Below are 24620 nucleotides of genomic sequence, written 5' to 3'. Positions count from 1 at the left end.
ACTGAAGTCAGAAAATGTGAAATCACTGGAGTAATCAAAATGGAATCTCTAGCTTAAGTGTGCATGATTTCAGATGTTACCGTTTAGAGTGAAATGAACTTCTGTCATTATAATAGACTCCATATCAATTGTTAAATTTTGAATCTGAGATTGAAATTTGAGACTCAATAAATAGGGTAGTAACTGCCTGGTTAATATGTTCCACCTTCATGCATCTGCAAAGGCGTTGGTAATGACCTGACCAATCGATAGCAGCTATGATAAGGATGGTGACTTTGTGTAGATTTGCGTGTCAATTGTTTTGGAAAGAAAACTTCTGTCGGAAGCTTGTGCTATTTTCTTGTGCCAATTTAAGTGCAATGGTATCTAAGAAATTAATGCTTCCCTCTCAGTGTAGTGGCTTTAAGTTCAATGGAGGGTTGATAACTGAATATATTGATAAATCGTTCTGATGCTGTTCCTTTGTGACACTAAATACATCGAAGCACTGGAGGTGCTGTTATGACTGCATAAACGAGTTAGTCAGAGTGAAATAGTAGCCCCTGAAAATCAAATAGTGCTGCAGAAAATCTCAAGAAGGACCTTCAAGAAATAAAAATATTTTCGCTCCTGGTTGGTTGCATTTCAAGCATGTAGCCAAAATATTGCTCTCCCTCTCCATCTCAGCACCACCCCACATGTAGCCAAGCCAACTACAGTCATGTGCTGTAAAAGGGGAATGGTCTGGTTTTAAATAGTTCAACTGATATATAACAGGTATTGAACCCTTGTGTGTATTCCCCTCCTGCAAATAAATTGTCAGTGTCACTGCTTGAACAGTAACTTTGATCCTTGGCCCAAGAATCCACCCTTCATTTGTAGAAATTGTGTATAATTGTGCTATTCAGCAATGAGGCCCATCAAAGCCAATCCTGATTCTTTTCTGACTCACTCATTATGTTGGTGGCAAAGAGGAATTGGGTGACTTCCCCTCATTCCCCCATCTTAGCTTCAACGCCAATTTTTGCATCTGTACTGCCACTCTGAATCCTCTCATTCAAAAGGGACCAGAGATCAAACCGCAAAGCCATCCTGATGTAGGATGTGTGTAGCCTAATTTCTCACAGGACCAATCCAACTCACACCCTCTGCTCATACTGATAGCCACCTGGACGGCTTAGTCCAGGGGCTCCCTGATACCTGGTAGTGAGCTCATAAGGGCCGATAACTGCTGTGCTTTTGGGGCCTTTGCAAACAACCAACCCAGCCCAATGGGATCCTGCCATCCAATTGGATTCTGGGTTGGAATCTGAAACTGGCCATGGGGAGGGAGGTGGGGAGACAGTGGTGGTGGAGGAGGGGGGAGATGATGGTGAAAGGTGATGGGGCGGATGATGGTGATGGGGGGTGTTGGCATTGCTATTCACAGTTAAGAAGGCATCCATCAGATGAAGCAGGGAGCAGGGCAGGGAATGAAACAGCTAATCAGAGGGCCCGCTGCAATGCCTGGCCAGCTCCTTCTGAGATAGGGCAGGAGACTGCGAGGCAGTCTCAAAATGGAGGCGCTATCCGCAGGGTTGTGAAAAGTCCACACCTGTAGGCCACTGACGCAGAGGAGCAGCCAACCCACAGCACGGCTGGTGCACCCAGCTACAGCCAGCGGTTCAGCAGTTGCAGAGAGGAGCTGACAATGGAGACTGGTCCCACCACTGCAAAGCTGTCTCTGGTTCAACTCTGGATCCTGTGTCTAACCTCACGTAAGGGGGCACTCTGACGTTAGTAAGATTCTGGCAGTGTTGACATCTCTTTCCCGATTAATCCAATACGGAGAGGAATTGTCAGCAAAATAATCTGAGATTCACTCAGTGTAAGGTACTGGCAGCACTGCGGGGATTATACACACACAGTACCTCCATTCTGGGATGTACCTTGCCCAGACAACATCTGATCCTGGTAAAAGCTGCGACAGTTAAACAGCAAAATCCTGTCTGCTGTGATTTCTGAAGCTGCAGCAAAACTGTACAGCAGATTCTGGCGTGAGAGCTCACTTTATGGAGAATTCACACAGATTAGATTTCATTGCTATTGAAGCTAAACACTGCACACTAGGCAGGAAAGACGCATCTGCCCATTAGCAACTGTGAACAGCTAAAACATACAACACAACAATGTTTCTTTTTCACTGTTTCGCACAATTTTTGATTGAGCCAACTCCATTTTGCTCCAAAATCTGCTCCATTACTGCCTCACAACACCAGAGACCCAGGTTCAATTCCACCCTCGGGTGACTGTATGGAGTTTTCACACCTTCCCTGTGTCTATGTGGGTTTCCTTTCACAGTCCAAGGTTGTGCAGGTCTGATAGAGTCATAGAGATATACAGCATGGAAACAGACCCTTTGGTCCACTTCTCTGTGCTGACCAGATATCCTAAATTAATCTTGTCTCATTTTCCAGTGCTTGGCCCATATCCCTCTTAACTTTTCCTATTAGTAGTAGCAGTAGACAAACAAAACTAGGAATTAATAACACAACTCAATTAGCTGAAACTCAAAATCCCTCCTTCTTAAATACTCCATGCACAAACGTGAAGGAAGAAAGGATATTGATTAGTTTTATGTCTTATTGTCAGCAGAGGTACAAGTGATTAAAGATTAGGACTTCATATTTCAAAAGGGGGAGCAGGGGAGATTAATTGTCAGTGAAATGATGAATCTCCTTTCTGATCTCTGCATATACCCATCCCCCGACTCAGGCTCAGCTGATTCCTGCCGGGTCAAACAATCCTGTTCCATTTATGCCATACTTGCCTGATATTATGTTGCCTTCAGTTTGATGTCTCTCATGCCAGCCTCATAGATACCAGCTGGCTCCTGCCCCTTATCACACTAATCCTGAGCCCTGCTTCTCCCCCTTGCCCAGATTCTGTGGTAGTTCCTAGCTGTTGTTCTCTCTTACAGAGTTTCATGGGACAAGCAGCGAGCAGAAGAGCAAAGTCAAGAATAATGAATCGGAGGTTTTCAGAGACAGGTGTGATCACTGCAACACAGCCAAAGTCATAGTTTGAGGACACGGGTATATCCTTTAGGGCTGAGATGTGGAGAAATGTCTTCATCCAGTGAGTGATGAGCCTGTGGAATTTGCTACTATAGAATGCAGCTGAGTCCAAATTATTGTCTGTTTTGAAAAAGGAATTGTATATAGCCCTTGGGGTGGTACGATATGGAGGAAAAACAGGGAAAAACTATTGAGTTGGACGATCAGCCTTGGTCATAATGAATGGCAGAGCAGCCTCGAAGGACTAAAAGGACTACACCTGCTCCTATTCTCTATGTTTCTATGTCGCTACTTGGGCATATCATCACAACCTTTAATGAGTTGTGGAACAGTTCAGAGATCCAATGGCAAGGGTCCTTTCCATATTGTTCTGATCAGTTAGTTACCTTGATGCCCCCTCACTCTTCCACTAGGTACACATTTCTTTTCTTCTGGAGTTAATTCTTTAACTTTGCTAATCAGCGTTGTGACTTCAGACTTTGACCTTACACAGAAAGCTGCTTGACCTTTGGTAGAAATGATGATCCTGGAGAGGATTCCTCTGGCTATTTGTGGGATTGCCAACTCTGACACAAGTCTCCTCACCTGCTATGCTATCTGTTCATCTCTGCTCCCACTCCTTGTGTTCCTCTCTGCACTCTCTGTGTCCCTCCCTGTTCTCTTTCTCTCTGTCCCTCTCTGCTCTCTCCCTGTGTCCTTCTCTGCTCTCCCTCTCTGTTCCATTCTGCTCTCCTCTGTCGGTCTGTCTGTCTCTCTCTCTGTGTCCCTGTCTGCCATGTCTCTCTCCCTCTGTCTCTTCCTGCTCTCTCTGTGAGTCCTTCTCTGCTCTCTCTTAGTGTGTCCCTCACTCTGTAACCTCTCATTGAATCACTCTCTGCTCATTCAGTGAATCCCTGTCTCTGTGTTGCTCTCTATTTACTCGCTGTGTCTCTCTCTTTCTAAGTATGATCCCTGCTTACTGAGTGAAGCTGACACAGGGTGGTGCTCTCTACTCATTTGGTATTGTATTTATAGTGTGTTTCACTCCAGTGACTCTGTCCTAGTCCTTCAGGAGAGAACAGACTCCAGGTCTGATGCTATTGATTCCAGAAACCCGGGACACTTGGAGATCTGGGCACCTCAGCCTTGCCAACCTCCGGCCCACACATCCTACCTGGGAGCTGTATCTTGGACTTTGCTTTTTTTTTCGGAGGCTGCCAATATTGGCAGGTTCCCCTCAGCGACATGAGCATTGCGCTCAATGATGGCCTTTGCTGTCAGACTGATGTTGGCGAAAGACAGGGCCTCTGATTCAGTCAGGGGTGGCAAAGCTGAATCGATTTCCCGATCTGTAAAAACATGAACATTTTCCAGTAAGGATTAGAATGGAACACTTGCCGATCTCAAATCCTGAAATAAGGACAATTTAAAACTAGAGCAGTCTCCAAAGCTAGAGGGACCAGACTCTTGCATTTTCATTTAACAGCATTGGCAGTGTAGTGGCTCAGTGGTTAGCACTGCTGCCTCACAGTGGCAAGGACCCAGGTTTGATTCCAGGCTTGGATGCTTGTCTGTGCAGAAATTGTATGTTCTCCCTGCATTTGCATGGGTTTCCTCCAGATGCTCTGGCTTCCTCCCACAGTCTAACTGTAGGCTGGGTGGATTAGCCATGGGCAATGCAGGGTCACAGGGGTAGCGCCTGGGTCTGGATGGGTTGCTGTTTGGATGGTCAGTGTGGACTCAATGGCCAGCTTCCATACTGTGTGGATTCTTTTATTTGAATGCTCAAGCCTATCCATCAAGATTAGAGCACACATTACCTTCATTGACTCCCATCCCCCAAATCTTCAACATCTCTCTCTCACAACTTTTCCCAATCTAATAAGTATATTAATGGTGTGTGTTCTGCTGCTCTCCACCCTTGGACCATCTGAGCTGTTCCTTTACCCCTTGGAAACGATTGCACAATTTCTTTCTGTCATTGAATCCCTACAGCACAGAAACAGACCATTCAACCCATTGGGTCTGCACTGACCCTCCGAAGAGCATTCCAACCCCTGACCCTAACCCCGTAACCCTGCATTTCCCAGGGCCAATCTCCCTCAGGACTGAGACACCCTCTTCCTTACTCTTTCTGCTACAATCTGCAGGTTTGAAAAAACCCAGGCTCAAGTCACCCAACCATGAGTCCTTGAGCTGAACTGAAAAGCCAGTTGGTGAGCGATGGTTTTGGACTCAAGTTTTACTCAGTCTTCACTTTATTTACAAATGTGAAACATGACGCGTTAGAAAAGATGCGAATGCACTGGAGAGAGTGCGGAAGTGATTTCCCTTGGCTTTGGGGATTGATCACGAGGGGATGGGGGAGAAGAAGGTGGAGAGGAGATTTGACTGAGGTTTTCAAAATCATGAGCGGGCTGGATAGATTAAGTCGAGTGTTTCAGCTTGCAAAAGGTACCTTTAAGGTGATGTTTTGGTGAAGCAAGGATGATTTAAGAAAAGGTTTTTTTTCACACAGCAAGTAGTTAGGGTATGGAATGGATTACCTGGAGATGTGGCGGAGCCAGGTTCAATTGAAGCACTCAAGGAGCCATAGGATATTCTTTTCTAGATATGAGGGGTGTGCAGGGATATGGGAGAAAAGTAGGGGATTAGAACTAGATAAGATATTCGGACTAAATAATAGAGATAGCACAAGCATGATGGTTTGAATGGCCTGTTTCTGATCTTATACCTTCGAGCTCAGCCATCTCTCAGTTTTACTAAGTGCCTCTACTATGTGAAGCCAAAACAATTAACTAGGTTAGTCTAAAGAAAAAGTTGTGTACATCCCCTTAAGGGCACAGTAGCAAAAATCCAATTGCAAAGGTAACTCACAATTATAAATGAAAATATCTGTTGGAGTTTGAGGATCCTCCAATGGGGCTCAGCAGTTGTCAAAGGCCTGAGATGTACCGGTAGGCACTCTGTGCTTTATCTCAAGGATACCTTGGCGTTGACTTAGTCCCTAAGCAAAGGCAGGCATTTGGACACAGGGGATTCCACCCCCACTCCCAACTCCACCCCCACCCCGACCTACTATAGCCTGTGCCTCGACCAGTTCATGGGTATCTTGGGTAAAGCCCTGGCGCAGACCCACAAGGAGATCCTCCGATGTGCCTGCCCCTCTCCGTAACGGGTATCTCTGTCTGAAAATAACGTGCGCGGGGATGAGGAGAAAGCAGGAGATTGGTACAAAGTAGCATTCTCCTTTAACTGGCTGAATGACTTCCTGCCATGCTGCAGCTATTGTCTGATTCTAAGCACTCAAATAAAACTTGATTTAGTGCCCTCCAGCTGCATCAAATAACACACATTTGATAAACAATTAACATCATCATCATAGGCGGTCCCTCACAGATGAGGATGACTCTCTTCCACTGTTAGGGTGAGTCCATAGCTGGCAATACAGGACGATGCGGCTACCACAAGCTCTGTTACACTTGGGGTAGGTGATGGTCATGGGTAAGGGGTGGGTGGTGTGGCAGGGCGCTCCTTTCGCTGTTTCCCCCCGGCTTCCCCTCTGTCCCGATGGCAAGTCTCAAGGTGGTCCATGCCTTCCTGGGTGCTCCTCCTCCACTTCGGACGGCCTAGGGCCCGTGATTCCCAGGTGTCTGTGGGAATGCAGCACTTCACCAGTGAGACCTTGAGGGTATCCCTGAAGCACTTCCGTCGACTACCTGGGGCTTGCCTGCTGTTCCGGAGCTGGGAGTACAATTAACACATGTATCCTCACTGTGTCACTTTTTGTTTCTCAAGAGGGCAGCAATTCAAATGATGGCCTTTGACCTTTCAGCTCAAATTTGCAAGAAGATCCCAGTTAAGGTAGATAATGAAGGATAGCTTTGCCTGTCATTTCTCATTTCAGTGGCTATGGCAGGGGGGTTTGGTGGACCAAGAAGGAAGAGAGCAGATTAACCCCTCAGGTAAAATATTGTTTTTATTTTGAGCTAATTACACAGCTAAATGGAAAAGTGGGAGGCATGTTCACTGCATCCTTCTCAGCTTGGTATTCATGAGTGGGTAAAATGCCAAATTGTGGAGTGGCAGGCGGGCACAGGAAGGTCGTCCCACACTTGGAATTTCCAGGCTTCACCATTTGTCCGATATATTTATAAGGGACCCAGAGCGCACTTCACTCTCTGCAATAGGAGCACCACCACACCTCTGCTCATCGCCCCCATCCATCCCTGGAGACTAAGCAAAAAGCACAGCCACATGTTACCAATAGGGCAGGACTTATACAGTTAATGGGGGGTCCTCGGGCATGTTGCTGAATAGAGACCTAGGAGCGCAGGTTCATAGTTCCTTGAAAGTGGAGTTGCAGGTAGACAGGGGGGTGAATAAGGCACTTGGCACACTTGCCTTCATTGATCATTGCATTGAGTTTCGGAGTTGGGACATCATATTGCAGCTGTACAGGACATTGGTTCGGCCACTTTTGGAAAACTGCATTCAATTCTAGTGACCCTGCTACAGGAAAGATGTTTTTAAACTTTAAGGCATTCCGTTGGAGGGTTTGAGCTATAGAGAGAGGCTGAATAGGTTGGGGTTGTTTTCCCTGGAGTGTTGGAGGCTGAGGGGTGACTTTACAGAAGTTTATAAAACTTTAAGGGGCATGGACAAGGGCTTTTTCCCAGGGGTGGGGTGTTCAAAACCAGAGGCATAGGTTTATAGTAAGAGGGAAAAGATTTAAAAGGGACCTGAGGGGATATCTTAACAGACAGATGGTGGTGCATATATGGAACGAGCTGCCAGGGGAAGTGGTGGAGGCTGGTACAATTACAACATTTAAAAGGCATCTGGATGGGTATATGAATAGGAAGGATTTAGAGGAATATGGGCCAAGTGCTGGCAAATGGGACAAGATTAGGTTAGGACATCTGGTCAGTGCAGACAAGTTGGACCAAAGCATCTGTTTCTGTGCTGCATAACTCTGTGATTCTGTGACCTCCTGAAGGTTGTCCGGGAGACAAGGGAAGTTCTGTTCCCTGTGAGTGGCAACAAAATGCCACCTCAGCTGGCGAAGTCAGCCTGGACAGAGGTGGGTGAGGAAGTTAGTGCCCACGGGGCAGTTCAAGAGAACCTGGTTCCAGTGCCACAAGAAGATAATTGACCAGCTGCACTCTGCCAGGGTCTGTGCCAGTATCTACTGAGTGTGAATTAACGTTGTAAGATTGGCACTGCAGAGGATGTTCACACTCAAGACTGAACATTAGGCATCTCCATCAGATGCCCCTCATGGGAAATTAATGTCATTGTGTTGGAGCAATAATAGTTTGAGAGCAGCATAACCTCTCACAGTTTAGTATTCACCCTTCAAATATAAAGGGTGCTCCAACACCCAGCAGCTCATGTACACATCTGACAGGTTTTTAATCAAAGGCATCATGGGACAAGGAGACGACCATGAAGTGTGGCCTTTTGGGTTCAGCCCTACTTGTCTGCCCTGGTCAAGTTGACTGGAATCAGCCAATGCCATTACCTCGCTTAGAAGGCACAGTCAGGCCTCACAGCTCCTGCCAACACTGTAAGTGTTTAACAACAAAAAGCCAGACTGAGACTTCTCACAAGTTGACCAACAGGGAGAGGCTTCACACCTTAAACAAAAAGAGTTTAAGCTTTAGTGTAAAAATAACAACTTGATTTTTTTTGAAAGGTTTGTGAAAGATGGCTGCTTTCTCACTGGGGAGGGAGATGACTGGTGGGGGTTTTAACCTGGGGGTCAGCACCACTTCAGGGAAGGACTCGTCAGAGGTTGGGGGTTGGTGCCTTTGTGGTGACCTCAAAGCAGTCTAGGACTTGAAGGCATCCTGTGGGTGTTATTCTGTGTTGCGGACCACGTGAGCTAACCAGACGCTCACTGGAGCGTGAAGACTACCTGGTCAGGTTGGCATCTCATTGATGTCTCATCGGTTTTATGACCAGATGGGCCTCATGATTTTACCGAACAAAGTTTATGCAATTGACCCTCCTCCAGTGGGGCTGAGCTCTCACCATTTTTCATGACACGTTAATGCAGAGCAAGTAGGTTCACGCCCGATCCCTCTCGGGGAAATCTGACCCACCCTGAATGTTTATGAGACGGCTATGAATGGCTTCCTGCCCATCCCTTCCAAAGGCTGTAACGGTACAACTGTGCCTCCCTGTCCGACTTGACCCAGGGTCAGCAGGTCTGTGCCTCCCTGTCCGACTTGACCCAGGGTCAGCAGGTGCCCACTGTTACGGGTTGTCCCGAAAACTGCAGAAATATTCGGGTGGGTGAAACCCATCAGACGGAAGCTGCCATTTCACCGCCCTGCCCATGCCTTCACCAAGATCAAGACACTTTGTAACCGGGAGACTGCTTCATTCAGTCAGGCTCCCACATTACTCAGTGCCACGACTGGAGACTGGGTCGCCTGCTAGGCTTCCTTCAGACCCTGCATTAATATAGCGCCTCTCTCAACCTAGCAAATTGATTGACGGCCAGTTGAGCACTTTCCAAAGTGGCTGCTGTGATATAGGAAATACAGCAGACAGCAAGGCTCCACAAACAGCAGTCAGATAAACAAAACGGCCATCCCTTTATCAGCTGCGGGATAAATACTGGCCCAGGACACTGGACAGAACCTGTCAGCTCGCCTCCAACACCGTGCTGAAGGGTCTAACCAAGAGGGAAGTAAGAGTCTCAGTTTGAGGTTTTACCTGCAAGGCAGCAGGTCTGAGAGGGAGGGCAGCACCCACCCTGGAATGCCAGTCTCAATCTTATACTGCACTCTGTAGAGCAGAGCTTCAAGGTCAAAGTCACATACTGAAGAGGGCGAGACTGCTACTGACTGACCCTAATGTGCAGGTGGACATAGCTAAGAATATAACATGTCATCACTCATACAGCAGTATCTGCTTGGCACCCATGTGCCATATTTGCCAGACAGGAAAAAAATCTACTGGCACGAGCCTGGCAGAAAATATACACAATGAAAGAGGTGCCACCATGGGAAGAAAAGGTAAAAATATCAGACAAATAGTTAAGAAATGCCTTCTGCTTACTAGGTTTCCACAGGAATTTCAAAGTATTCATTGGGTGTGAATTATATTCTGATAGTATCAATTGAGGTCTCATGCATGTTTATATACTGTACACACAGGAGACACCCACTGGACACCGTGAGGGATGCAGTACGTCAACTCTGCCCCATAACAACATTTTTAAATTGGCAGGCGCTACGCATGACAGAGCAGCCTCGCTCTGCCCAGAGCAGTGTCAAAGCCTGTTCAAGATTGAGTCACTTTGCAGGGCTGGTAGGTACAGCTGAGGAAGTAGCCATTGAAATGGACAATCCTTTCAAATGGAGAACCATCGTCTGCACTTTTTAAAAACAACCTTAAAGCAACACCATTGACATTTGGGTTGAGGGAGGGGGGAAGGTACGCTCGATCCCTACAGCTCTATGTTGATGTAAAATGTTTCAAAGCACTGGACACAACCTTGGAATAGTGATATACTAGTCTTTCTGTTTCACTTACACTCTTGCACCCTGACATACCTCCTCCTAGGCTCAGCTGAATGGCACTGCCCTGTGCTGCCCATGACATTCAGGCCAATTTTGACCATGCCTGCTCTGTCACTCAGCCTTGTGTCCACGCTCATCTCTAACCTTGAGGAGAGGGAAAAGACTGGAAAGGAAATCGGCCTAGTCTGGTGATGTAGTTGGACAAGGCTGCTCTTTATCCTCTGATGAATAGTGTGAAATAATTATGTTGAGATTGACCCTTGTGAGAGTTCAGTGCTATGTGAACTTACAATTTTAAATTAAGACTCAAAAGGGAAGCAGTGGACTTGTCTCCTGAGATGGAGCATTGTGAGCAATATTGGACCCACACCTCAGGAAGGATGTACTGGCCCTGGAGTGGGCCCAGAGGAGGCTCACGAGAATGGTCACTGGAACAAAAGGCTCAACATATGAGAAACGCTTGAGAACTCTGAGACTATAGTCGAAGGATGAGAGGGGATCTGATTGAAACTTGCAGAATACTGAACGGCCTGAACAGAGTGGACTTTGGGAAGATGTTTCCATTGGCAGGAGAGTTGAGGACCTGTGGACACACCCTTAGGGCAATGGGAAGACCCTTTAGAACAGAGTTAAGGAGAAACCTTTTCAGCCAGAGAGTGACGAATCTGTCAAATTCATTGCCGTAGAAGGCTGTGGAGACCAGGAGATTGAATGTATTTAAGAGCGAGATTGATAAGTTCTTGATTGCCAAGGTGGTCAAAGTTATGGGGACAAAGCAGGAAAATGGGGTCGAAAAACTATCAGCCATGATTGAGTGGCTGAGCAGAACTCAATGGGCTGAATGGCCTAATTTCTGCTCCTATGTCTTATGGTCCGATGGAAGGTTATAGGTTCAGGTCCCATTTTGAGACCTCTAGACAGACACTCCACTGCAACAGTGAGGGAGTGCCGCATTGCCTGAGGTACCCGCATTCAATTGTAACTTTAAACAGAAGCTCCCGGTACCCTCTCGGTGGATGCAGAAGATCCCATTGTGTCATTTCGAAGAAGACACAGGGGGTTTCATCTCAGTGCGCTGATCAAAATTTATCTCTCAACAGCCACAAAATAACCCGAACATGATGGGGGGGACAGTGTTAGTTGCAAATTATGCTTTTCCCCTATTACACAGCTCCGACATTTCCAAAAAGACGACTCGATTACCTCCAGTGCATTTGAAATGTCCTGAGGTCACAAAAGGTGTAAGCAAATGCAAGTACTTTCCTTGTCACTCATGTGCACACACTTTAGCAGGGAGAATTGTAAAGGGGGCTGTTCAAATCACATCTGACCCAGCAGAGTTTGGGAAAGGTATGTTGCTGGAGATAGAAGAGGATTAACACTTGTGCACCCTAAGGGTGAGTGCTTGGTTCATATAAGTGACTGGATTTGGTGCAAGTGTGTTCATACATCAAAGCAGGACAGTTAGCAAACAGTAGAGTAGACTAGAAAAGACTGGGGGATCAGTGCGATGGGAGATAGGTAGAGGATTGCGAGGACGGAAGAAGGACTGAAATTGTGTAAACGCAATTAGAGTACGCAATTAACTCTAATTAGAAAGATTAGAGTTAATGAATCAAAGGGTTCAGATAAATAATTCTCTGCAAGTTCAGATGGATGACACGTTATAAGATGGTCAGTGACAATAAAAATATTTTAATAGTAGTACAAGAGTCATAAAATAATGATTTTTCACGGCACAGTGGTTAGCACTGCTGCCTCACAGTGCCAGAGACCTGGGTTCAATTCCCGACTCAGGCGACTGACTGTGTGGAGTTTGCACATTCTCCCCGTGTCTGCGTGGGTTTCCTCCGGGTGCTCCGGTTTCCTCCCATAATCCAAAGATGTGCGGGTCAGGTGAATTGGCCATGCTACTTGTTGGGCCGAAGGGCCTGTTTCCACACTGTAATGTAATGTAATCTAATCTAATCAATTGTGACATATTGTTCAAGCACTGTGTTTTTGATATTCTGCTATTAGAATGGTCATTCAAGGCAAAGACATTGTGTAGAATAGATTTACCAGGATAATGTCATGTGTTGAAAAACTATTGCCATGAGGTCAGATTTAAGATGCTGCGAATATTTTTAAGGCAAAGGGGAGATTTTTCAGGAACACAGAATTGCTGCAGCTCAGAAGGAGGCCACCATCCCATCATCTGTGTGAACTCTCTCTGATTCACCAACTCACCTTGTGCCATGAATTGGAGATTTTTAAACGATGATGGTCTTGTACGTTGGAGAGGAGGAAAAGCTATTATCCCTGGGTCATCAGTTGACAGTTCTCATTGAAGACATGAGAAACTGGAAATGTAATTCTGTAACCCCTTGTTAACCCATGGAATGTTTATAGTTGAAGCAGAAACTATTGGAACATTTAAGATAAAACTGGGTAAATATTGGAAGCAATGGAACAAACAGGACAGTGGGGGAATAGGCAGCACTGTGTGATTCAATATGAATTGATCTGGCATGGGTTGGCATGGACAGTTTGGTCTGAATGGGCTCTTGCTGTGCTGTAAATTGCTTGTGATTCACAGCTTAGGCGATTCAGAACTTGGATGTAACAATGTTGGGTATGGCGGCCAAATCAAAGAATCACAGAACCCTACAGCGTGGAAGTAGGCCATTTGGCCCATCAAGTCTGCATTAACTCTCTGAAGAGCATCCCACCAGATTCATCCCCCTGCCTATGCCCATAACCTGTATTTCCCATGACTAATGCACATCCGTGGACACAATGGGCAATTAAACTTGGCAAATCCACCTTTGGACTACAGAAGGTAAACGGAGCACCCAGAGGAAACCCACGCAGACACAGGGAGAATGTGCAAACTCCACACAGACAGTCACCCGAGGGTGGAATCAAACCCGAGTCCCTGGCACTGTGAAAGAGCAGTGCCAACCACTGAGCACTTTGTCCATTTAGTTTAAATGCCGAGACTTCCAGGAAAATTTGGACAATATCCACATCATCCAACCCAATTCCATGAGGAAGCAACCACTTCAAGTGACTAAGAAGTGACAGCTCCTGCAGTACCAATCTTATTGCCACATTGTGAAGGAGAATTCCATTGTTTTCACAAACTGAATTCATGGATCGTAGCGAAACAAAGAGAGAGAGAGAGAAAAAAGCATACACGCGTCAGGCTGAAAAATAAATTGTGAATTTAAAATGCTCCAGATCAATAATGAGAGAAGCAACTGGGCTGAGTAAGAGAATGATGGTGGATGTCAGGAGCCAGAGTCTATCTGCATGTAATTGTGAGCAGGCAATCAAAATCTACAGCCATTCAATGACTGAGACGCTGATGAATGAGAAGACCCTAATAGAAAAGCAATCTCCTGCCTAATGGACTAACACACACAAAAAAAAAACCTCACATTGCAAAATTGAAGCTTCTTGTCATCAGAAACATACCAAATCCCTTGTGCCTGCCATATAATGAAGGGGGTGGTTGCACGAGGCATAGGGAGGCACCAGCGGACATTTAGAACAAAGCCACGTAAAACTGGCTGTCACTGCAGTAAATACAGGTCTCTTGATGCACCTTTGCTGCTCCTACTTACAAGACTTTAAAAGCCCACACTCATTACCTGCAAATCTCTACAATACTGTGGTGAGGCTTGCTTTGAGTGGTCGGGGTAGCTGTGTACAAAGTGCCACTGTTATACATAGCTACGTAAACCAGGAGTTCCTCAGAGCCACTAGGTCCCGTCATAGAATCAGGAGAAGGGGGCCACTGGGTGGGTACATTGCACCTCTGCTGCTTTGTCTGAAAGCCCCATTCCCTTGCTGCCTTCCCGTAGCTCCGCAAATATTTCAAAGCATCCATTCAGCTGCCGATGAAAGAAGGGGAACAGCCAATTAGATGTTTATCTTTTTTGAGTCTGGCATTATTAGGCCAGGTTTTCAACTCCAAATGGAAGTGGGATCCGAGGTACAAAACCCAGCACTAATTTGGAAGATAAAAGAATTGTCCTCTCCACCCCATTCCATGCTGCCGGTGTGACCGTTTCTTGTGTTGGGAAGGGGCTTGGATGCTCAACACAATGCACTATATACGAAGTGAGAGTTCCCCACTGCAAGGACTACAGGTAAATTGTATTCCCTCCCGCATATTTGGTACATCTTCTGTTGTGGGTTTTGGAAACCCTAAAGAATTCACCTACTTGGACAGTTTGTGAACATTGCAGGAAGCCTGCTGAGGATTATGACAGGTTGGTGTAAAACATTTTGACCCTTTTACAGGTGACTGTCAAATGTTGTACTACAGACTAGACGCTGTAGTTCATCACAAGGATCAGTCCTGCACTGGTAAGTTGAACCCTATTTTGAACAGCTTCATGTGTCCATTATCATGCATCACATCAGTTTTTTTCCAAATGTCGAAGGTGCTATATTGCATTAAAGATGTAAAAAAAAAAGGAATAGAGTCTTACAGCAGGGAAACAGACCTTTCAGTCCAACTAGTCCATGTGGACCACAATCCCAAACTAGTCCCACTGCCTGCGCTTGGTCCACATCTCTGTAAATATTTCCTATTCATGTATTTATCTAAATGTCTTTTGATTGTTGTAACTGAACCTGTACCCATCACCTCTTCTGGAAGTTCATTCCACACACGAACCACTCTTCCGTGTACAAAAAAAATTGCCCCTCATGTCTTTTTAAAATCTTTCTCCTCTCACTTAAAAATATGCCCCCTTGCCTTGAAATCCCCCATCCTAGGGACAAAGGCACCTGCCGTTCACCTTACCGATACTCTTTATAAGATCATCCCTCAACCTCCTACACTCCAGTGAAAGGGGTCCCAGCCTATCCAGCCTCTCCCAGTCACTCAAACCTTCCATCCCTGGCAGTATCCTGGTAAATCGCTTCTGAACTCTCTGCAGCTTAATAATATTCTTGCTGGAACAGGAAGACCAGAACTGACACAGTATTTCCTCAAGCCTTGCCAGCTTCTGCTAACATGATTTAAATCAGCTGACAGTTCTGTCTGTGAAACAAAAATTCTTTTGGAAGTTGAAGATAAGGTTCTGCACTTGCTCCCCTCCATGGATGTACAGGCAGGCCACTTTGAAATGGAAAAGGGTTACATTCTGCTCTGGATTAGTGGTGCTGGAAGAGCACAGCAGTTCAGGCAGCATCCAAGGAGAAGCGAAATCGACGTTTCGGGCAAAAGCCCTTCATCAGGAATAAAGGCAGAGAGCCTGAAGCGTGGAGAGATAAGCTAGAGAAGGGTAGGGGTGGGGAGAAAGTAGCATAGAGTACAATAGGTGAGTGGGGGAGGGGATGAAGGTGATAGGTCGGGGAGGAGAGGGTGGAGTGGATAGGTGGAAAAGGAGATAGGCAGGTAGGACAAGTCCGGACAATCCAGAATCTGGTTCTCTTCCAGCACCACTAATCCACAAGTCCGGACAAGTCATGGGGACAGTGCTGAGCTGGAAGTTTGGAACTAGGGTGAGGTGGGGGAAGGGGAAATATGGAAACAGTTGAAGTCCACATTGACACCCTGAGGTTGAAGTGTTCCAAGGCGGAAGATGAGGCGTTCTTCCTCCAGGTGTCTGGTGGTGCTCTTTCAATTTCAGGTAATGTGGCATGGAGCTTTCACAGCAATGACAGCAATAGCCATTACAGATTTCAGAAGCTTTTGGTGGCTTTGGCTCAATCAGTGGTTTATTAATTCAAGCATGATTGACATTTTTAACAGCATGTAATAACATAACACACCTTTGATGTGGCTTCTTGTTTGTTTACAAGAGGCATGGACAGATTTTGTTTTACGCTGCAGCTGGCTTTTTTCTGTATCAGTAATAGTGCTTGAATTATTAAATTGCCCAAAGTCTTTTTTTTAATCCAATGACTTCCAAATAGTTCACAATTGCCAGACATGGGTCATGAGGACTGTACATAGTCGATACTGTGTGAGTGGCGATAGAGGATACATGGAATAGGGAATCATATGTGGGGAATCTGAGGGGATATGGGGTGCTGATGGGGTTTGACGTGAGGTGGAGCAGAGTTTTGAATGATATTAGGGAAGTTGGGCTGCTATGTTGGAGAGTGAAGGTTAAGCTCCTAACCAACGTGTTCTCTACAGATATAATCCTTTGTTATGTAAGAAGATAAAAGTTCTGGGTCATGCATGGGTTGGCTGAAATTTCCAGAAGTCACAAAATTGCATCGGTGGCGTTTTCCCATACCCATGTGAAAATCTGGCCCTTAATTTCCAGCAATTTATACATAGTTAGCTTCTGTGGTCAACTGGGATAGACAGGGAGGGATTCATGGATACATTAAAATTTATATATAGAGAGAGATTACAGGTGAGAAACATAGACACATAGAAAATAAGTGCAGGAATGGGCTATTCAGCCCTTCCAGCCTGCATCCCCATTCTATACGATCATGGCTGATCCTGCAATCTCAGTATTCCCATTCCCACTTTCTCTCCATACCCTTTAATCCCTTTAAATGCAAGTGCCAGGTCCAGCTCCCTTCTGAATATATCTAACAAACTGGCTCCAACTCTTCCCGTGGGAGAGAATTTCACAGGTTCACAACTCTCTGAGTGAAGAAATTCTTCCTCATCTCGGTCCTGAATAGCGTACCCTCATTCTCAGACTTTGACCCCTTATTCTGGACTTCCCCAACATCGGGAACATTCTACCTGCATCTAGCCTGGCCAGTCTCATCAGGATTTTCTATGTTTCTATGAGATCCCACCTCATTCTTCTAAATTCCAGTGAATACAAGCCCAGTTGATCCTGTCTTTCCTCATATCTCAGTCCTGCCATCCCGGGAATCAACCTTCGTTGATTAACCTTTGCTGGACTCCCTCAATAACAAGAATGTCCTTCCTCAGACTAGGAGACTGCACACAATACTCAAGGTGAGGCCTCACCAAGGCCCTGTATAACTGCAGCAAGACATCCTTCCTCCGATACTCAAACCCTCTCACTATGAAGGCCAGCGTGCCATTAGCTTTCCTCACAGCCTGCTACACCTTCATGCCAATTTTCAGTGACTGTTCCACCCTGACACCCAGGGCTCATTGCACCTCACCTTTTCCTAAACTTCTACCATCCAGATCATAATCTGCCTTCTTGTTTCTGTGACCAAAGTGGATTACCAAACATTTATCCATATTGTATTGCATTTGCCAAGTAATTTGCCCTCTCAGCCAATCTGTCCAAGTCACCCTGCAGTCTCTTAGCATCTTCCTCACAGCAGACACTGCCAGCCAGCTTAGTGTCATCTGCAAAGCTGGAGATATGGCATTCAATTCCTTCGTCCAAATCATGAAAGTGGAAACAAGGAAATAGAGAGGGAGAGAGAGTGAAAGGTAGTTATACCAAGGAGGTGGAAGGTTGTGACATTGCACGAAAACATTCCCTGTTACCCTTTGTGGTATAATCCAGTTCACTGTAAATGGGGCTAGAAATGTGGCACAAGACACTCTCTCTCTCTCTCTCTCTCACACACACATACACATGAGAAGATAGATCAATTAACAATCGTAAATCTGAGGTTGATTGATTTTTGGTAGCCAAAGTTACAAAAGGCAATGGATCCAATGCCAATGGATGGATAGAGTGACACAGTTCCATTGTGATCTCATTGAATAGCATGACAGACACATGTAGGACAATGACCCACTCCAGCCTGAACTCCTCATCCGAGCTAGAGAAAGCTCTGTCTCTGTGTATGTAGATGGTGAGAGTGAGCATGGCACTGTTCTGACCATAGGTTGGCCGGCAAAATGAGTGGAAACTTGAGGTGGCAGCAGGAGCCTGACTGGAGATCCGCTGCATGCCTTTTGGCATGCATCTTGTGCCACTCAAGCATTTACTGGAATGCTTTTACCCGGGATCCAGGACCACAGCAGCGGAGGCCCTGTCCAATCAGAGCTGCTTGATTGGAGGTCCCATCCAATCAGAGTTACAGTTAGCTCCACTGTACCCAATGCTGCCACTGGCAAAACGGTGGCTACTTCTGGTATGACACCCATCCGAGACCAAGGAGGAGAGACTGAGAACAGCATACAATACTCAAGGTGTGGCCTCACCAAGGCCCTGTATAACTGCAGCAAGACATTCTTACTCCAGTACTGAATTCGGCAGTTGGAGAGGGAGGGGAAGTGTTGCTGAAGAGTCGGAGCTGTGAGATGGATATATTTACTTGGCATGATTGCATTGATACAGAATGTGGACAGGGTTATTCTGAAAAAACTGCTTCCACTATTGGAAGGAGGAAGCCAGTCACAAGAGGACACAGACTTAAAGTAAAAAGCAAAGGAACTATAACGGAGATGAAACCTTTTTTTTAATGTAGTGAGTTTATATGATTTGGAGGATATTGCCTGAAAAGAAATAGCTTCCAGAAGGGAATTGTGTAGATGTTTGAAAAGGAGAAATCATTTCAGAGTGAAGAGGGAAGAGCAAGAGACAGCAACAAATTGAATAGATAGTTCTTCCAAAGAGCTAGAAAAGACAAGAAGGGATGATTGGCCTCCATCTGTGCTGTACAACAATTTTATTGGGCAGACATCCCAATAAAGAGCTTTGATGTGTCCTCTAGATCTGTACAGAGCAATTTAGGGTACCTGCCACCACCTTATCTGACTGATTAATCCATTGTTATCATTTCTTGTATAAATTTCCCAGTCCTTTCAGATGACCATACAACACAAAACTGTCCCCCTACAATGTCATCAACATAGAGCCTGCAAAGAGATCACATTAAATGTACAGAGCAACCTTATCCCATGTGCCCCCCCCCCCCACCCCCTCCCCCGTGTGTGAGGGTTAGACTCAGGGTGAAATTTGAGGTGGTGGATGTATTGTGTTAAATTCCAAAACTCATCCCTGTTCTCCAATATATCCTAGCACTGAGCTGAAAGCCTTCTTGAAATTGAAGTGGGTCTCCTCCTTCGTGCAATGGTTCCTGTATATTGCATAACCTCCCCTTCCCATTCCTTCGGAGACAGCAATGTTGCCTTTTGTATTTTTGATTGTTTCGGACTAATCCAATCATGGTTAATAGCTGCTGCTAGAGAGCGCTTGGATTCTTTATCTTGTGAATCAGATCCCTATCGTAACCCTGAAACCTTAGACTACTCCAATCTCCAAAAATAAAAGGACGGGATGGTCTTTTCCTGATGTCTAAGGCCATTACCCCTCCAGGAAACTTCACCTGGATATCAGGCCAGGAAGACTGCGACATTATGACAATGCCACCGGACTAGGAAATTCAGACACTTAGATTAACGCTTTGATGGCAAAGACTCAAATCCCAATTCAGCAATCTAAATGCAATTAGTAAATCTGCAATGTAAAACTAGACTCAGTAATGGTGACCAAGATGATAATCATTGATTATTGTAAAAATCCAACCCCATCTAGGGAAAGACATGTGTTGGCCTTATCTGGTCCACGTGTGAGTCTGAACAAACCACTCAGTTCAAGGGGCAACTAGGGATGGCAACAAGTGCTGGCCTTGTCAATCACACCCATATCCCACGACATAACTTTTAAAAAGCCCATATGTCATTCAACTGGAAGTCAGTGGGAACCCTAACCCGAGCCCTGACACAAGCTGAGTCCGCCCCTTTATGACTGGGAAAGCAGGAATTAGGTTAAAATGGGGGATTTCCATCTTTAGCTGCTATCTCAGTATTTGTCAGGCAGTGCAGGCGTGGAAGTTAGATCTTCAACATGCCCAGTGAGCTTCAGTGGGGGGCCCCGTTCACAGTGTGAGACTTGAACTCATTTGCAGATAGCCTCCTGGTTCAGCCTGGACAGTCGCTGTGTTTAGACCACACTCCTCAGGTGGCAGGTTCAGGTGAGCGAAACACTCGATGCAGCAACATAAAAAGGAAAGTGTCACCATATCAAATCACTTCAGTGTGGAAAGAGGCCATTCGGCTGACCCTCTAAAGAGCATCCTGCCCAGACCCATCCCTGTAACCCCATACAAGGTTTGCCCCATGCCTATACCATTTAACTCACCCATCCCTGGACACTGCAGGCAATTTAGCATGGCCAATCCACCTAACCTGCACATCTTTGGATTGTGGGAGGAAACCAGAGATCTCGGAAGAAACCCGCACAGACATAGCTAGAATGTGCAAACTCCACACAGACAGTCGCCCAAGGGTGGAATCGAACCTGGGTCTCCTATGCTGTGAGACAGCAGTGCTAACCACTGAGCCACCCACACGTCTCCACTGACCTTGCATGTTCTGCTGTATGATCTCCTCAAATCTCTTCCGTTCCATGGTGACGGTAGCCTTTCGAAACAGGTTGCTCAGAAAGTTGAGTAATTCACGGCGGGCATTATAGACTTCTCGCTCATTGTGTGTCAGGGCGTGGTAAGGTGTTTGCGCTATTCTTGAATCCTGTGCACAAAATAACAGGGAGATGGTCAATGTCAGGGAGTAGGACTTGCTACACCCAATCCTTTTATATCAAACTATCACAGGGCTTTGCATTTCACATTGTCTCCTGTTTCTGGTGGGATATTGGTCAAGAGTGGAAACGCATGTTCAGTTTCAGGACCTAGCTAGCACATTCCTTCAACTCAGGGGCACTGAGTTCATTTACAATGTTTCTTCTGTCACCCACTGAGGTTAGATTGGCTCAGCCATAATACTATGTTGCTGGTCAAAGCTGCTTTCTTCTGAGACACCTTAATGGTCTGGGGATAGTTGGAGCTTTCAAGGTTCTTCATAGATGGATGCCCCGACAATATGAGATTGCAGCAAGATCAAAGATCAGAGGAAGATTCTTCAGAACAAGAAGGGTCAGAGGACCCGAAACGTTAACTCTGATTTCTCTCCCGAGCTGCTGCCAGACCTGCTGAACTTTTCCAGCAATTTCTGTTTTTGGGTATTAAAAAGAATGCTTTGTTTCTATTCTCGAGGCCAATCCAGGAGTGTTAGTTTCTAGTCACAGAAAAATTCACCATCTTCTTTCAATTCCTTACATTCCCGTGTGATCCATTTGTGGTTGTGGTGCCGACAACAGAACATAGTATGTCACCTCTGTTACCAAATACTGGGGTAGCGCGCTGGAAATCCAGCTCCATTACTCCCAGAGTCATCACTAACTTGATTACCACCGAATTGCCCACTTCTATCTGACTCTCAAATTCAAACGGAAAGTAAATATGTGATTTGGTTTGTGTATTCACCAGAACGGAACTGTTCATTGTAAGCAAACTGCCCTTAGCCAATGGTAATGAAAAAGTATGAATGCTAGCTTAAAACATTATAACTCTATCTCTTAAGTACTGACACATGCACAAAGGGATATGGATTTTATGGGTGGGGGGAAAGCAGGGATACTATAGTTTGATAGTGCAATCTGGATTACAGGATCTGATGAGTTGTTTGAGGTTGATGTCTTCCAATTTCCTTGGATCTCTTTTGGCACTTTACTGATGACATGGGGTTGTTTGCACTGATGTTCAGTCTTCCAGTCAGTGGTTGAGAATCGATCCTTTTGAAGGGTTCTCTCCCTTCCTTTAACAGGGATTTGACAGGATAAGGAAGGTGAGAACAGTCAGTAGGCGCTGGCTTTGAAGGTGAATGTCATTCGCAGGAGGTGGACAGACAGAGAGAGAGAGAGAGAGATAGATCTTGGTAGTTTACCTTCAGAGATTAGGTTGTCTCTGCTAGCACAAGCAAAACTTCATCACCTGATCAGGGGCCAATCGAGATGCTGTCGTTAGATTGAGCTCTTGCACACCCAGACAAAATAAACAATGGAAAGAGTAATCAAACTAGAGTCATGGTGCAAAGTCCCCTTGAACACAAGAGAACTGGAGAGGATTTGTCTGGCTTTGCCGTGCCCTAATAGTAGCTCCTTGTGCGTCTGTTCACTCGATATTCTTTGCAGCTCCAGTACACATGACATTTTAAAACCGTAGGTGAAAATGACAATAAAGGACTTTCACCTGAAACTTCGATTCTCCTGCTCCTCAGATGCTGCCTGACCTGCTGTGCTTTTCCAGCACCACACTCTCAGTTTTAAAACTGTAGCCATTCCCCTTCCACAGTTCCCTTCATTCAAAGCAGTATTTTCCCAGTTTTTGATCTACAGTCCGAATATGTGGAAACAAACGAGATGTGGTCTTGACGCTGGTCACAATGCAGCCATGTGTAATTGACTCACTGGCTATGCTGTGAAGTTGTATATATGGTTCTGGAACTCAGACGACCACCTCAAGACCCTGGAGAAGTATCATCAACCCTGTTTGAGATGGATTCTCCTTATCAGCTGGGAGATTAGGCGCATTAACATTAGTGGTTTTTGAAGCAGCTAATAGCTTAGCATCCAGGCCATGACCATTGAAAACCAACTCCACCAAACTTGGGGTGCCTGGGTTAACCTGAACTAAGTGGCTTATTTGAAGAGGGTTAGTATTTCTGCTCATCAAGCACCTCAAGGAGTAGTTAAGAGCATTATATTCAGGGCACTGAAAGGAAAGAGGGAGTACACACAGGCAAGAGCTTTGGTACAGACATTTCATTCTCCATTCTGATGACAATGGGTTAGAGTTTTGACATCAGATGTGTTAGGTAAGAAAAAATGGTCAGCTAAAAAAAGGTTGAACAGGCAGGAGCCCTTCTCCCTGGAAGACAGGAGGCTGAGGGGTGATCTGATAAAGAATTTTAAACTATTGATCTTATTAAATATAGCAATGATGTTAAGAGTCATTCAGAGGTCCAACCAGGATATCGGAAAGTCACAAACCAATTCTTCTTTACACAGATGGTGGCATCTCTGTGGAACCCCTGTGACAATGTTGTCACTTTAACAAGGTTATTTTGTCCTTGGGTTCTTTTAAGAGAGGTTGTAAAGGCAGAGATGCTGAAATGTCTGTAAAATGGCCGGGCAGTGGCAATTCTCCCAGTTCAGTTTTTTTGTTCTAGTTTCTTGTTCAGTTGTAACAGTGAGAAGCTGCTACAGTCCAGAGAAAGGTTCTGTGCTTCAGCAGATGATTCTTGATAGACTTTTCTCCCTGAAATCGCTCCTGCCTGTAAGAACCTGAGTTTGAATATATCTTTTGTCAAAGGGCGTGCTTATGGGATGAATTGGAACGGTTCCTGAGTTAAGTTGCTGTGTTGGGTTGGTTAAGTTTTCCAATAGTTAAGTTATTCTAAATTTTGATTTATTTTGTTTGTGTTTCAACAGTAGTGTTTAAATAAACTCTGCTTTGCTTAAAGCTAAGTTGTATGACCAGCTGCATCAGACCCAGAATATCCCCTACTGAGTAACTGAGGTCAATTATGTACAGGTGTCAGAAAGCAGACTTAGTTGTAGCAAGATACCACTCAGCATTCCTCCACTAGTCAATAAGATCATAGTTAATCTGGTTGTGGTTTTTCCTGCCCACCCATTAGCACTTGTCTGTCAAAAATCTGTCTAATCTCAGCCTTGAATAAACTCAATAGTAGCCATGATGTGGAGGTGCCAGTGTTGGACTGGAGTGGACAATATCAGACGTCAGCCCACATCGGGTTATAGTCTAACTGGTTTATTTGAAAGCACTAGCTTTTGGAGCGCTGCTCCATCTGACAAAGGAGCAGCGCTCTGAAAGTTTCTGAGTGCAAGTAAACCTGTTGGACTATAACCTGGTGTCTGACTTTGAATAAACTCAATGACAGAGTCACCCAGTGCTTTCTGTGGAAGAGAATTCTGAGTCTAATGGCTTCTTGAGAGAAAGCAGGAACAAAGGAGCAGAAGTAATTACATTTCAGAGGAAACCGTGTAAGTGCATGAAGGAATAAAGATATGGTGATCAGGTGAGACAATGTAGTGTGGGAGGAACATAAACATCATCAAAATTGGGCTGAATGGCCTGCATCTGGAGTGAAAGATTCTGTGTAGTGTTTCTACTGTAACTACTGTTCCTAAATGTTGACTGATTGATCTGAGAGGAAGAACCTGGCCTGAAAGACTCCTGTCTGATTTTCCCATTGATAATTTACAATGAATAGGAAAAGCCACATTCTGAACTCAAA

General features: G+C 45.3%; 1 protein-coding gene across 3 annotated transcripts in view; it reads right to left on the bottom strand.

The window, feature by feature from the left end:
- The window catches only part of ankmy1 (ankyrin repeat and MYND domain containing 1), a 93753-nt gene that overhangs the window by 4896 nt on the left and 64237 nt on the right, over nucleotides 1-24620 (bottom strand). For all 3 annotated transcript variants that reach the window (XM_043701790.1, XM_043701791.1, XM_043701792.1), the window contains 2 exons: nucleotides 20825-20990; nucleotides 4189-4363 (listed from right to left, as the gene is read on the bottom strand). In XM_043701790.1, the coding sequence (XP_043557725.1) occupies nucleotides 4189-4363; nucleotides 20825-20990 (341 nt within the window). The remainder of the gene's footprint in view (nucleotides 1-4188; nucleotides 4364-20824; nucleotides 20991-24620) is intronic.

This window comes from Chiloscyllium plagiosum, chromosome 13 (genome assembly GCF_004010195.1).
Source record: "Chiloscyllium plagiosum isolate BGI_BamShark_2017 chromosome 13, ASM401019v2, whole genome shotgun sequence".
NCBI classification, from domain to species: Eukaryota; Metazoa; Chordata; class Chondrichthyes; order Orectolobiformes; family Hemiscylliidae; genus Chiloscyllium; species Chiloscyllium plagiosum.
Note: the sequence above shows the minus strand (reverse complement) of the source record. Positions and strands in the feature narration are given on the sequence as shown.